We start from the raw sequence: 16,573 nt of genomic DNA on the forward strand, positions 1-16,573 counted from the left end.
GTAAGAGGGGCTCTAGGTATTTTAGGGCTGTATCAGAAGTTTGTCAGGAAAGTCTTTTTTTGTTGTTGTTGCAGTTCAGCGGTAGACCTGCTGATAGCTGCCCTGTAGCAATGAGCCGAGCTTAGTTTTTATTTTCTGTTAAGTTCAGTTTTTTTATTTAGTTTGACCTCTTTTAGGTTTATTTTGTTGTTTTTGTTTTTGTATGTATTTTCCACACATTCACAAAACCAGTTTGAGCTGCTGTTTTTGGGTTCACTGTAAATAAATCCCAAACTGAGTGAAGTATATTCCTGCCTCCCTGCGTGTGTCAACCACTCGCACAGACCTTTACAGTTCCACCACGGTATTTCAGTTGGGTTGAACTCTGGATGTTGACTAGGCCATTCTAAAACCTTGAATGTTTTATTTTTTTGGCTATTCTGATGTACTGTACATTTACTGCTCTGCTTCTGATCATTGTCCTGTTGCGTGACCCAATTTCGACCAAGCTTTAGCTATTACATTTGCCTCGAGAAGAATCAGTTAATGCAAGGTGCCTAGGTCCTGTGGCTGCAAAACAAGCCCAAATCATGTCTGCTTCCTCATCTGTCTTTACAACACTGTAGCAGAAGCGTTGTTGTTTGTTCCGATGCAGTTTTGTGAACCTTAGTCCTGCTTTCATGTTCTTTTAAGACAGATGAGCCTTTCTCCTGGTATCCCTTCCACATAAACTGTACTAATGTGAAAATAATTAAAACATAAACTTGTTAAGTCTTGTTCTAACCGTGCTGTTATGGACTTTAACATTTAACAATCAGGCCTGTAGGTTCTAAAATATGGCTTTTAGGGATTTTGTATCTCTCTGAGCATTGCACGGTCTGATCTTGGGGTGAATGTTCTGGGACAGTAACCTCTGAAAAGACTGGGACTTAGCATTACAGTCCCATTACAGTTTTTTTTTTTTTTCGTTTTGACTTCATTGTTGTTAACTTTTTTCTGTGCCATTATTTATTTATTTGTTGTTTAGGTCCTGTCTTCCACTTACCTTTGTAGAGGTCTCTTGGAGCCTGGCAGGTGTGACCACAGCCGTTGGAGCAGCATTTCTTGAGAGCAGAGCATTCGTGGTCGTGATCACAGCTTTCTACACAGGCTGCTGCAAAACCACTGGCTCTCTCTGGAGGTGAACAGCTTCCCTGCTTCACCGCCAACACTGACTGGAGGAACTCGCAGCTGATCACACACTCCCAGTGCTTCTTAGGAAACACCCTCTGGGTAGATGAGAAAGGTAACAGGTAACTTATTTTACTGTGTGTTATTTTACTATTTACTGTGACACTAGGACCTAATTGTATATTATACTAATGATAATGTTTGCTCTTAGGGCTTCCAGTGGATTCATTTATTTAATGAAAAATATTGTATAGAAGGCAGGGAAACCTAACTGAGAATGTTTGTTTTTCACTTGGTCACTTGTTCATTTACATTTTTGAAAAAACTCAGGCTTTCTCTCTGAATAATAAATGTACAATACACTGTACTAATATGGTGATGGTTTTTATTTTGTATATGAGTTTTCCTAAAGACAAACAGGGTTGCAATGAATATGCAATATCCAGCATTCTCTGCAATACTTGAGACAAATACCCAACATTTGTACATTGTAAATTTTAAATTTGTAAATCATTTCTTCAACTATGAAACTTAATATCCATTGCTGCCTTAAAAACATTATTTAGCTCAAATTTTAGATTTGTTGAAAAAGTCAACATAACTCAACTTTATTGAATTTGATAAAACAAGTTCGGAAAACTCTCAACTCAAGAGCTCACTCAAATACTAATTGCAGTCATGCAAACAACAGTTAGAAAGAGATTACAATTGCAATGCTCAGTTTTAAGAGTCAGTGCTTCATTGGACATGGAGCGATAGCTGCATCTGGTGTCTGATGTTATTTTGTTCCAAATTATGACAAAGGCAACATCTCACTCTGTCCCCACTGAAATAAGCTTCATACATTTTAATTTATTTTTAAATTTTCATCATGAATGGATTATTCAAAACTAGAATTACAAAAGTAGAATTTTTTTCTCATCACTGTATGATGGGAAGTATCAATCAGGCATAACATTTGCACATATACAATGAATGAATGAAATCAATCATCAATGAATTCAACTCATACAAGGTAATGATGTTTCAGTTTTTAGGTTCAAACCTTCAGAAAGGTGATAATTCTACTCTCTGTTTATTATTAAGATAAAGTGGGAAGTGGAGTCATACAGGAGTGAATTATAAGAAGAGGAGGTTGTAATGTTTTGGCCACTTCATTCATTTTAAATAGGGTGGTCAAAATGTTATAGCTGATTGGTGTATGTTATCTCTTTCTTATGTCTAACTACTATGTTTCAAATAGTTATATGTATGATATATGGTTTAAGCCTAGATTTTGGTAAAACTTTGGGCAATCTATCTATCTATCTCTTTTATTCTTGTTTTTTTGTCACACTAGTTTTTGTGGTGTGTCCCGCACTGTTGGCACTCGTCAGACCCCTGCCTGCTGGTTTTTGGCTGACACAGAAATGTTGAAATTGCTGTCCTGTGAAAGACATTATTCTGATTAAATGAATCAGTGCATGAGAACAAACCACGATTGTAATAACAGCCTAATTTGCAATGTCAATTAGAAGTACAAACCGTCTTAATGTGAGGGAGAGTGGTGAGAAAATGTTACACTAACACTTCTTTTATTATGGTTTGTACTGTAGCTCTGCAGTCCTAGATTTTCCCTTGTTCTACTGCAGGTGCAGAATTTGTCACGTGTTCATGTGCACGAGACAATAAGTGATATAGGGCAATACAGCAGATGGTGTTTGTCACCACTAGTTCTTTGATGTTGGTTTGGTATGTCTCTGTCCTGTCTCTGATTTTTATTGATATGTATTTGGCCCTCTTGTAGATAATGGCAATGATTACAGCAGCAATTCCAGTGTTCACACCTTGTCAGTTTTCTGACTGATTGAATATATAATAGAAATATAAAATAGATTAGAATTCAGAATAGAACTTGTTTAAAAGTGCTTTATTGTTATTTATTCCAACTTTCTAAACATAATAATAATACTATATACATGGACTTGAGTACTCTACTCTACTAATGTGAAAATAATTAACACAGATTTTAATACAATAACGTTAAAAAAGATATCTAGTTAGATTGAAAGCCATAAAAGGTACAGTATTACTGTATTTGGCAGAAAAAATGTCTGTTTAACAGATTTTATGTTAAATCAATAGTTCAGCATGACAGCCCTAGGCTGTTTCTGAAACCATAAAACTAGTGCACAGAGACATACAGTGATTGTACCTCACACAGCTCTCTGCAACTGCTCTTCTTCTTTATCTCCCAGGAATCTTTGCAGGGCTCTAGGCACTGTGGAAGTCAAAGCAACAAGTTGAAGAATGACACAGATGTTGGTAAAAAATGAATAGAGTTTTGGAGGTGAATCTATATCTAAAATTTAAAATGTTTCACTGGCATATGGCTTCTCCCACAGATTAACTGCTATGATGTGAATCATTTAAACTGTATGTTTTATTATTTAAGCCTTAAGCATTGACCATACTGTTGTCAAAGCAAGTCTTACTGAAGATAGCTTTACCTGTCTGATTACTGTCTGCCATCAGCAGTCCATACAAATATGTGCCTGGTGTTTAATGCATTCATGGATAGAATGAAATATGGAAGCAGTTCAAGTGAAAAATCAAGATTAAGCAAACAAACTGATACAGGAGGCAACTAAAGTGCAGGCCTCTCCTGTCTGCTACTCTGTGGCATCTTTAATCTGCAGGTGTGTGTGTGTGTTTTGTGTGTGTGTGTGTGTGTAGCCCGAGGTCAGACAGACACACAATATGAGTAATTTAGGGATTTTAACTACCCATGTGCGAAGCAAATTATATTGATGATTAATGGTTTGAATGTAATATGAATGTAAGAGCTTTATATTACATTTTGTGTTAGTGATTATTTAGATGCACACATCTGTGCCTCCCAATGAAAACATAAATAAAATTGGTGATAGGCTATTTTTTTGAAACTTTTGATTGGAGCCATAGAGAAAGTTCCCGTTATAAAGCCATAAGCCCCATCTATTAGTTTCATTATTTCTCACTGCTGCCATACACAAACACTCTCTCCTGCTCTCCCTCTCACTCTTTCTCTTCTTCTCTCACACATTTTCTCTCCTTCTTCCTGCAGTTCATTTGTTTTGTTTACTCTCCTTTCACCTACTCCCACCAATCCTCACCTGGACTTCATTTTGTTCATTTTTTCAGTCCCTTTGCTATTCAACCTGCTCTCACATTTCACTCCTTGCTGATTTATCTCTTTTGCTCCATGGACTTTCAGCTTGTCCCTGCGTCAGTGGCCTGAGTGGTGTTTGGCCTGAAATATTACCTTGGCTAGTGATAATACAGTAATTGTGTTGTGGTACACTATGCGGTGCACATGTACTACACTTTATTCTGTCCCTGATTGTTAAACACACAAGAGCAGACCATTCGTGATACATCATTGTGGTACTTAAACATAAAATCAATTAGCACAATCACAGTAACTATCTAACTACAAGACTACATGAACTATAGGAAATATCAGATCCTCGGGATGCTGTAGATTTTTTGCCAGTGTGAGAAAGCTGCTTATAATAAGCAGAGAGTCACTGAAACTCTGCAAGAGGTGGGATGTCTGTGTAGGGCTGTGTCCCCACCTTTAGGGGAACAAGTCACTCAAAATACTACTTAAAAACATGCAATACACCCAGCATGGCTAAGTAGTTGTAGCAATGACTGCAATGCAGCAAAAATCCAAAATGTCCACATTTGCAGACACTCTAAGCAACTGGTTGTTTGAAGATATGCAAAAAAAACTGCTACTTGTAGTGTATGTAATCATTATATCTAAACGTTTGATCAGGACATTAAAGAACATGCTATTTTGCATTAGATGTGTCTTCAAACAACAGTGATTCCCTCTTGTGACCAGTGAAACAGGTTTTACTTGCATTTGCATTTAGTCAATTAGCAGACACTTTTATCCAAAGTGACTTACAAGTGAGGTATTTGCTGAAATCAGTTTTCCAGTTCAGTTCAATTCAATTCAATTTTATTTATATAGTGCCATTTTACAACAAAGTCATCTCAAGGAACTTTACATAACAAAGTCCAGAATATACAAGTGTCTAAAGGAAAGCCAACAAATCCCCCTTAAGCAAGCCCTAGGCAACAGTGGAGAGGAAAAACTCCCTTTAATGGGAGAAACTTCCAGCAGAATCAGGCTCAGAGTGGGTGGCCATCTGCCTTGACCGGTTGGATTGAGTGGAAAGTGGAGAAAGAAAAGAAAAGAGCAACAAAAAGCAAAAACAAAACCTGCTGCCTATGATGAGATTGCCTGACCGGAGAAGCCAGGGACCAAACCAACAACTGCAGAATTGGTGGACAACTGCTCTACCTGCGCCACAGTTGCTGTTATGAATAACATGAAAGGTTGTAGCATTTTATAGTCTCAAGATAAACTTTTTAATCTTTTTGCACAGATGTAGAGTTGTGGATTTTTATGTTTCAGAGGAGTTTTCTTTAAAGGCTTGTATTAATAGGAGGAAAGGTTACAGGACACAAAACCTCTTTCAGTGTTAATGTGGGCACCTGACTAGTGTTTCAAGATGCACTTGGAAAAAATGTGAACCCGTTCTTTAAAGTCTCATAGAAGTGTCCCCTGGGTAGCTCCAGAGTCAAACTCCTGCACTTGCTAAAGTACAACTGAATGTTGTAGGCTGTTTCTGGAGCATGTCTATAATTACCAGCATCACCCTCTATACCATAAAGCTGAATCCTGCACAAGCAAGCAGAGGCAGCCAAGGGGAATGAATGGGCACTGATTGTAATTTCATGCTGTAGTGAGAAACAGTAGGAAGGAGAGCAACATACAGTTGAATCACAAGGACATGGACAAGTCTGAAAGTTAGAGAAGCACTCTGATCATACATGTGTTTTCTGAGGTCTGTGCTGAATATGTCTAAAGAGTTTGGACGCTCATATTATAGTAAAGAAGATATGCACCAGCTGTCAACAGGGGAAAACTATGATCTTTGTTTTATTACAATAATAGAATGCACATATCGATTTTAAAATTTAAGATACAACACAAAACCAAATAATAATGGAAATATGATTAAGTTTAGATCCCCTACATGCTTTTTTAATCTGAGGGGATGCAAACTCACTACTGATAATAACAGTACCAGCAGCTAGTACAAATGTTCTTTCATCATCCGAAACAAGAAAACTGATCCTGGAGTCTGTATAAGAATAGTTATATAAAAATATTAAACATTTGTACTAACTAAATGTGATTAAATATCAAATTGATTTTTTTTTTAACTGGCTCAACTGCTTACATCACTCATCTGCCAGAGCACAACATGACAATTGTTTTTATTTATGTCCTGAAAAGTCATTATCGGCGCAATATGATACAAACAACAGAAAGCAACACATACAATATAGTCCCAAATATGACAATGTGGTGGCTTTAGAAAATCTGGCTAGGGTTGTGTTACTCATCATGGGGATTAATTTTACCAGCTGCTGAAGATTGTGTATGGATATAAGTAAACATATATGCATGTTGTGTGTGTCTGTGAGGTGGAAGGTGTAACAGTTATAAGAAAGTATGAAGAAACTTATCAGAAAGAGGCCATCATTTTACACACAAAGAGCAGCACTAATTAAATTTAATTTAACGAAGCACTAATTTGCAATTCACCACCACAACCACCATTTCCTCACGTCTAACATAACAATATTCACATGAAAATGTCACATGTATGTTAATGCTAGTCAGAAAACTACAAAAAAAAAACGCAGAAATCCTAATTATAAAGCATTATTTGATGTACAGATGTGCTAGTTAATGGGGAAATACTACTGTACAGAAAAGTGTATTATGATTATGATTATTATTATACAATTTTAGGTTCTATCAGTGACAATACATTGTGTTGAAAAAAATGCACAAGACCTGAGAATGTAATATTATTGGAAAAATAACTAAACAGTCTAACACCAGTAGTCAGTTGATGAGAAAAATAGAAAAACTAAAGGCATATTTATATTATTGCATGAAAATGTTGTGTAAGTCAAATCATTATCGGCTACTTTATGTCTTTCATAGGTTTGTACCAGATGGCAACAGCAAAGTGTCAAGTTGGACATTGCCTCACTTTTACCTGTAATGCAATGATCCCGCAAAACATTATGCTCTGTTGTTATGATTACTAATAATATTGTCCTGATGCTTTTCTAGTGTCTCCCTTGACTGCACCAGTGTATCAATAATGTGAAAGTGAAAAGGGGAAAAAAATATGATTACAGAGTGCACTCACAGTACAGCCCTTTCTGCTCTACAATGGAGAATGTCTTGAAGCAAATCTGATAGCCCTGTGCCAGTCCTGTCATCTCACATCTCCACTCCCTGGTCTCCAGTGGAGAATTTGTTTAATAATCCAGACTGACGTTCACACTCTCGTGCCATTACTAGTGTACCTCAGCGTCAGTTATTTTTCTGCCCCATTTCAAGCGTAACTCAAGCATTCCCTTCCACCATGCCAAAATTAAAGCTGACTGAGGGAGAAACTTTTTTTGCTGTGGTTGAGGGGGATTTGTGAGGCCACCAAGGCCCCTTAGTAGGAGCGAAGACAACAGATATTTTTGTGTAAGCTGAAGAATTTGTTACCAAATTAAAGGTGGTTTGGGATCCAAGCTGTTCCTTTAGATCACAGAAAATGACTTGTGCTTATTGGCTGCAGTGTAAAATTGCATGTGTGTGTTTTTTGGCTGTGGCTGCAGACCACTCCTCCATGACCAACCAGGGAATAACTAATGGAGGGAATAATTTTTCTGCTGACGATGCAAAATGCTGTTCTTTTGGTGCTCAATGCTGTTTGATTCGCTGCCCAGACAAGGCCCTCAGTGAGGAAACAGACCCAGAGTTTGTCTCGAGCCTCCTGTTTTAACAACTTGCATCCTCTTTGAAGGCATTCCAGACCTTTAAACATTCACAGGCGAGACCTCGGCTTTTCCCAAGACACAAACCACCAGTAGATTTCACAATTAGTTCTATATGTTTGAAAATGTGAGTTTGAGGTGATGAGGAGTAAAGGAGTTTAATATTTGGCTCTTAGTCAAACATCACAACAAGACAGTAGGGAGTATTAGCAGTCATCAGTCCACTAATGACTGCCAAGTGCTACTGAAAGGTCATTACAACATACTTGGTGCCAATTGTCTAGGGTTCTTGTTGAGACTCCAATGTCAGTGCATACACACAATATGGCTCCATTTCTCAGATGCTGGTGTACCTGTTTTTTGAGAGCTGAATCAGTGAAACTGTGTGATTGGGTGGGAGTGTGTTGCTGGAGGAGATAGTGACAGAAGAATTAACAAGCACTTATTAAAACGAGGTCTGTGAGGAAAGCATGGGGCCAAATGGTCACGAACCAAAGTGATAGGCTGCCTCACAGCTTTGCCTCAACAAGCTTCTTATCAGGCCTCTCTGAGCTTAAGAGCTGGACAGGGATGTATCAATACTGGGACTGCCACAATAGTGAACTAACTATTTATAGAATTTAACAAAAACAAAATGATATCTTTCACAACTTCTATTCCACCAGTGCTGCTAACCTAATCTATGGTTGATGGGAAAAATATCTTTCATTTCACTAAGTTTAGATCTGATAAACTATAAAAGAGACAACAATATGTTCAAATATTCAAAACAACTGACTATTAGAAACTGTAGCTGAGTTGTTAAAAATACACTGAAATCATATTCAGATTTAGCATTTTTGCTGTTGTTTAACTCTTTATGTCAAAGTAAATCAAAGGAGATGGCAATATCATGTAAGCATCAGTCTTAATAGTTAATATAATGGAGGATGCAGTTCTTCTGTAAAATAATTATCCAACATATATTATGGGCTGTCTGCCACGTTACAATCCAACACTTACCTAGTCTATGGAGGGAGGGGATGCAAATCTAAGCAGGCAAACAAAAACGCCTGCCAAAAAATGCAGCTGAACTTTCATTGGCAGTTTGAGCCATTTTGTTATCATAGTCTGCATTTTACATATTTAGAGATAAAGTTATAAGGATATAGTTATAAAATAGTGAATGAATTGCTCAACAGCAACAGTCTGCTCTGCACTCATCCCTTACATTCCATAAGGACACTGTAAATGAAAGTAAGACAAGAATAAAGTGTTTTATTATGATCTATTTTTTTATTTAATCGACTTAGGCTTGATTGAAAATTATGCACTGAGTGTAAGCTGTAGGTCTCATGTAGATACTGCATTGCTGCGGACCATATGATGTGGCTGGATGTGCAGAAATGCATTGCAACCACTGGTATTGGTCCACCTGTCCCTTCTGCTACAATCAGCTCAGTGGTCGTACATACCATCTCTTCTGATGTCTGCTTTCTTTTCTCAAATGACTTTGCCTTTGAAATCATTATTGTGGGGGCTTTAGATTTAGCTGAGTGTGCACAAAATGGCAAATGCACTTCTCGGTGAGCCAGCAAATATAATGCATGAAGCTGTGTCCACAAATGCACGATTACCATTTGCAATAGTGTTTAGAAAAGCCTGTTTGTGAGTTTATTAGTGTATACATTTTATGGTAGGGAAAAAGGCTTTTAATAATGAGGTGGAAGAGGCAGAATAACAGGAATAATGAAAAATGGTCCATAATCATAAGTAATACTAGGACATTCTTGTCAGGATTGTAAATCCTGCAAATGAACCAACTCATGTCCCAGACTTTTTAGTTTCACACACACTAAAACTGTCATTAAAATTAAATCAAATACCATAACAATTAAATGTGGTCATAAAATATTCACTGTTTATATTGTATTGAATTGTGCGTAATAAGTGGTCACCAATGGCTGCCTCTGTTGCCAGTGAGATTAAACAATTGTTTGTTTCTGTGTGTCAGTCCCTTTGTAGACTGGCGACCTATTCAGGGTGTGTGTGTCTGTAGGTGTAGGTGTGTGTGTGGGGGATATTAGAGGGAATTTCAGATGATCATCTGAAGATTACTGCTGAAAGAAATAATATGGTTATAAATAAAATGCTTGTTGCTGTATATGTGACAGATCACCTGACACGGACATGCAGAATTAAATGGTCTGCACTTATATAGCGCTTTTCTACCTCTTGGCACTCAAAGTGCTTTACACTGCTTCTCATTCACCCATTTGCACTCACAATCACACGCACACTGCTACTATGCAACTGGCCAACGCTCACTGGGTCTGAGTCTGAGCTGGGGTTCAGTGTCTTGTGTGACTGGAGGAGCCGGGGATTGAACCAACAACTGCAAGATTGGTGGACATACGCTCTACCTTCCTGCGTCACAGTTGCTGTTGAGAAAAACTCTGAATTAGCTCTTCAAACATATATATTTCTATCCCAATAGGTCAATGAGTCTGCACACAATGGAGACGAGCAGGAGATTCCAAACCAGAATAACCAGCTGTGCAGTCAACTAATAAACCACTAAACAAATAATGCATCTAAACTAAGCTAACGACAGAGCAGACGTAGCTGAGCTGCAGCTTTCACTAATAAAAACTATGGCCTTTGATCAAGAAGGTGCAGACAACTTGAAAGAGTTCTGAGTTCAGTGGCAATACTTCAGAGAGCACCTGTCATCACAGAGCAGCTCCAACAGCTTCCACTGCATCTACATTTAGAGCTCTGTTGCAGCACACTGATGAAAAGTTAAGTGCCCAGAGGGTCGTGCTGCTCTGGAGTAAATTGCACACAATGATATTCTTTAGAGGAATGCATTGATTTCACATCACGCTTTAAGAGCCTCTCATTTCACAATTAAGCACCATTAAACATGACTGTAATTTGGAGGCCTCTTCAAGCTAAAAGCTACTAAAGGGAAATACAGGTGTGCACACTTGAAATGAGTGCAAATAAAAATCCCATATATTTCATAGGCATAAGGTCATAGGCATAAGGCTGAAATGTGGTTGTGAACACAGATCACATGTCTACTGTCTTTCGGTCCATCTGACATGAGCTCAGGCCCAGAGAACTTGGTGGCGTTTCAGCACAGAACTGATGTACAGCTTTAGATTTCAGCTTGCATTTCTTTATACAGTAATAGACAATGTCTATTGACAGTTTCCAAAGTTTTCCTGAGGTGTGGCTATATTTATGACATAAAAGTAATGGTCAAGTGCTGAAGTAATAAAACTTCTGATAAAATCAGGTATCTCTAAGTCATATTTACATCTCAAAACAATGTTTTATTCCAGTAATTTCTTTTTTAACACTCTTGATCCATGTGAAGCCACTTTCAAAAATATTCTAAAATTCCGAATCTTTTTTTCACAATAATAGCTTATCTCTGGGGATGTAAACGAGGAAAATTGATTTTATTCATAATATAAAGTCTGGTACAACTGACCTCCACCTGCAACTGTACTTTGCTATACTTTAATGATACAATTTGGAAATTGTTATGGATAGACTCTAAATTTAAGGTTATTACTATTACTTGAGGATTCCATGTAATGATACTTTAAAAGCCAGCAGAGGCCAGGTGTCAAACCACTGTCCTTGTGGTTTATGGAAGATAACTATGAGACACAACTTAATTTGCTAAATTGAAAATTAAAGATGCAGATATAGGCCTGTGTAAAGTTTTTCACAATGCCTTCCAGCACTGAAAAATGGTTATATAGCATATTGTTTAGAATAAGTTTATGACTCAATGCTATCTATGATATACGTCTCTTTCTCTCTCTTTCTCTCTATGAATGATCATTCACTTTTTCATGAAGTAGCTGGGGAGACATTTAATGTTCTAACATGTCACTATAATTATACATCACTAGGATCAGATAGACCCAAAGTGAGAGGCTGCTAAAGCCGGTTAATATCTTAATTTCTCAACAAGAACACAATTGTCATCATGGGGCATATTATTAAGTATCAGAAAAAAATACAAGGGTTAAGATGCGCAGTGGATGAAAATAAAACTATCTGAATATAATTTCATAAAAGTCACCAGGGGAAGCTTTATGAATGGTCTGCACCTTTCTATCTGTTGGCACTCAAAGCGCTTTGCACTGCTTCTCATTCACCCATTCACACTCACACACCGATGGGGGAGCTACTATACAGCTTGCTAACACTCACCAGGATCAACTAAGTTGAGGTTCAGTGTCTTGCTCAAGGACACTTCCACATAGAGGAGTGGAGGAGCCGTCGATCAAACCCACAAATGTAGGATTGGTGGACTGCTCTACCATCTGCGCCACAGGTGCCCTCATTATTATGCCCATGATATGAACATATTAATATGGCGAAAGTTCACCAAGCATGAATTTAATCTATTTTTGTCTGCTGTTTCCCCAGTTGATGTATTAGCGGGGAAACTGCTGTGATGTATAGGATGTCAGGATATAAAGACCCAAGTTTGGTGATAAATGGTTGTATACCAGCATGTATCAATCCATACAGGTTGACACATACACAACACACAGGTGTGCGGTGATTGATTGCAGCAAATGGGAAAATGCACACATATCTAAAGGTATCTAAATGTATCTGCGCACACACACACACGCGCCCACAAAGGTAGAGTGATTTATTACAGCAGAAAACAGACCACATTACTTCCCATCTTCAGCCTGATCAACTAAATGAAACCTTTTATTTTGAGATTCATTTCTATTTGTTTAACATACATTTTAATATTGTTTCCAGAACAGGGTTAAACATACATTCAGTGTATGTATGTTTTATTAAAATATAAAAATAAAATAAAAGTTTTTTTCTTTTATTTTTCTGCACTATGGGTTCTTAGTGTGTTTGTCTTCATAATATGAACACTATAAATACAGCAGAAAGTCGCATTTACATAGTAGCTCTGTGCTTTTCATGAAGCAATCTACAACTAACATTGTCACAATGTGGAAATGCAAAATCTGTCTGTTTGTTCTGGGAAACATACCTGTGCTACATGACAGCTTAAAACAGTAAAAAAGGATTAGCTTTCCTGTGTAGAGATTGAAGGCTCATTCTAAACCACAGAAAACTCAAACATCTTTATTTTCTGCTGACAACACATAATAAAATGCAATTATCAAAAGTATGTTCCATTTCTGCTAATAGAGCCACGTAAATCTCACACACTGCACCTGTAAATTAATCTTGATGCATGTCAGCTCTCAACTTAGTCCCCAACCCTACATTGACCCAAAATAGCAAACTAGTGAATGATTACGGTCAAGGTAAGATGAAGTGAACATTACATGGTTAAATTTGGTGTTATGTTGAACCCAAAAATGAACACTGGTTACCTACCTTGGCACACTGTTTATGGTTTTGACACCAGCTCAAGGATCCATTATTCTCAAGAGCAGACTAAAAAAAGGAACAAATGAGACAAGAGAACAAGTTACTCTAATTGCATTAAGCTGAATTTAGTTTATTTCTGTAATAATAGGTTACTGTAAAGCTCAGAGGGAGGCAATGTAATTACAGTTCATGAGGAGAGCATTACAGAGAGCAACAGTTCACACTGTTACTTTCTGCTTAAAAACAAATTGGATAATTGCTCATTTTTTCTCTCCAGTTACTCAAACTTGCTGTCATACATAGTTGCCTACTGTGAATCTGAGGCCAACTGCTGAAAAACAATGAATACAGATCCAGGGTTACCGATCAACACACAAGACAGTTGTACAACAGTTTTTTTTTTTTCTTGCGTTCAGATTATTTGGACAAATACTGTAAGTGTATCCCGAACCTAAAAGGCACCAAATATTATTCGAACAAATATGTATACAAGGTCCCCTAATGAGTCCAAATAAAGTACAGTACGTGTTTTTCAAATGGTAAAGGGACATGTCATCCAGCTGAAATCATACTGAAAGCTATATGCTTAAAGGGCATCTTTACTGATTTGCAACTTCCTTGCTTATACTCTACCTTAAGGGTACACATAGAGTATATGACTACTATTAATTATTTTTACTTCTCTCTGCCTTTCCATGATTAAAATATCTCTAATTCTTCAAATAAAGAAAATACTTCTCCCAATGACATCATCTGGAGGTGTTTTTCTGTTTGGGTAATTTGGTTGCTTATACCACATAAATTGTAGTCTGCATTGGCTTGTTCCATTAAAATTCCTTCAAATGAATTCACAAAGTCCAGTAAAAATGGAATTTGTAGTAGTAGCACTAATATTTAGTTAGCTTGGTGATAAGCGAGCAATATTTCTTGTCATGGTTGTCCCAGATTAAGTTACATTACTGTTTTCTACAGTTTCTGATAAGGGTGGTACATAAAAAAATTATGTTAAACAGGCAAATAGGAGCAAAGTGGAGGAAGGATCTATATGCATACCAGGAGGAAGTGGTTGAAAGGGCTCTACAGGGAGACAACATAATTATCTGGCTGCTGACAGGAGGTGGGTTAGGGTTAGCCCCTGTGTATGTGGCCGAAAGGCACCTAGAGGCGACACCACAGGCTAAGGTGGTGATCCTTGTAAACAAGCTATGCAAATTCTAACACTTTGGGCGACTGTGGCGCAGGAAGGTAGAGGGGTTGTCCACCAATCGTTGATTCAATCCCCAGCTCCTCCGGTCACAAGGGTCCTTGAGCAAAACACTGAACCCCAACTTAATTGCTCCTGGTGAGTGTTGGCCAGCTGCATAACACCTCCCCCATCTGTGTATGAGAGTGTGTGTGATTGTGAGTACGAATGGGTGAATGAGAAGCAGTGTAAAGTGCTTTGAGTGCCAATAGGTAGAAAAGCACTATATAAGTGCAGACCATTTATCTAATTATGGCTTTACTTATTTTCAGGAGAAACTACAGTTGGCAGGCAGGTGATCTTAACAAGGAGCTCTGAAGACTGGGGATTCAAGAAAACTATAATTTGCAATAATGGCAACTGCAGCCATGTACAGTGAAACAGGCCTGGTCCGGATCAATGCAGTTAATCAATGAAGATGAAAAATATTGATGCTTACTGTGTGTTGTACCAAATTCACAGAAATGGGGATTTGAGAATAAGTACAAATATACTGGCCTGCTGCCCAATCTTGCCATTAAACATTTTGCTCTGGAGACCCCCAAAGGAATAACAACAGCGAAGAACTGGAAGGACATCTCTTTCACTGTTGAGTACTTCAGCTTTGAAGAATACAGCCGAGACTACTTTCCTGACTTCTTCAACTGAGGAACCAACAAGAGACTTCAGTATGGGCTTTCTTTTTTATTTTTTTAATACTCCATGTGTGTATGTGCTAGCACTTTTTTGTGGTCCGTGGAAGTGGGGTTGCAGTGAGCCAGCACTGTTAAAATCCATTATGCATCAATCATGCTTACAATTAGCATGACAGCTTTGTTTATGCCCAAAGTACTGACTCTCTTTGTGTGTTTTCATATGCATTTCCTCTGATTCAGCTCAAGTCAAGCACTGGCAGCACAGAATGAACTCTGCTGTCACATGAGCTTTAAGAGTTATTTGACATGTCATCATGAAGACGATTAAGTCTTTTTAAGGTATTTTTAAATGCTGTTATATGACAGATTTAACAAGTCAGTGCAATGGCATGTACATGAATAATAAAATTGATACTGGTTATCTCCATTTACATTTACATTTACATTCACATTTAGTCATTTAGCAGACGCTTTTATCTAAAGCGACTTACAACTGAGGTACAAGGCAGCAAAAATCTAAGTCAAGGAGAAAACATCAAAGCAGAACTGATGTAATTTTAGTTCATTTTATTTTGTTGCTGTTATGTTTACTAACTGAACAGGTTGAAATGAAATTTATAAAATGTATTTAGACATTTCTAGAATTTGGTTTTATAATTATATTGACACTAGGTGTTATTGTTGGTTAGCTCATGTCCAAACCAAGTTCAATACTGAAATTGTTCTCTAGCTAAGTGACCTCTAGTAAATATTGTAAATAAACCCAGAATTAAAAATTTCTCTTTTGGTTTTCAAACTAAAAGCAATGATTCAGAGATACCCAGCATCTCTGAGGTTACATGTATTAAAGGTTACACATTTGGTGGTGTAGGTTTAAGCAAAGCTCTAATCAGTGATTTATTTAATGTAATAGTTTCTTAATATATATTTATGTCTGCGTGTTGCATAAAAAAGAGCAAGAGCTTTGAAATATGTACTCAGCACTGTTTATTTCGACTGCTGCAGCACACTATGCTGCTTTCACATCACAGGATCATTACACGGTTATTAATTTCACCTTGGATTATTTAACACCATCTAAACACTCTACATATAGGTACAGATTTATTAGACTTGCAAATGATCATTTAACACTTTTGCATGTGACATCTATTTTATAATTAGAGAAAAGTATGATTTTGAATACACATCGAGGCTGAACCATTGTTAGATTACAGAGTGCTGTGGGTGCTGGTGGTTTTCTGACTGAAATTAGAGCATGTGGCTTTTCAAACAT

General features: G+C 37.4%; 1 protein-coding gene across 1 annotated transcript in view; it reads right to left on the reverse strand.

The window, feature by feature from the left end:
• anos1a (anosmin 1a) overlaps positions 1–16,573 on the reverse strand; it is a 41,259-nt gene that overhangs the window by 13,672 nt on the left and 11,014 nt on the right. Inside the window, exons 2-4 of the mRNA XM_067493670.1 lie at positions 13,426–13,485; positions 3,344–3,409; positions 1,025–1,247 (exon numbers count right to left, since the gene is read on the reverse strand). Coding sequence (XP_067349771.1) covers positions 1,025–1,247; positions 3,344–3,409; positions 13,426–13,485 — 349 coding nt within the window. The remainder of the gene's footprint in view (positions 1–1,024; positions 1,248–3,343; positions 3,410–13,425; positions 13,486–16,573) is intronic.

Source organism: Channa argus, chromosome 23 (assembly GCF_033026475.1).
Source record: "Channa argus isolate prfri chromosome 23, Channa argus male v1.0, whole genome shotgun sequence".
Classification (NCBI taxonomy): Eukaryota; Metazoa; Chordata; class Actinopteri; order Anabantiformes; family Channidae; genus Channa; species Channa argus.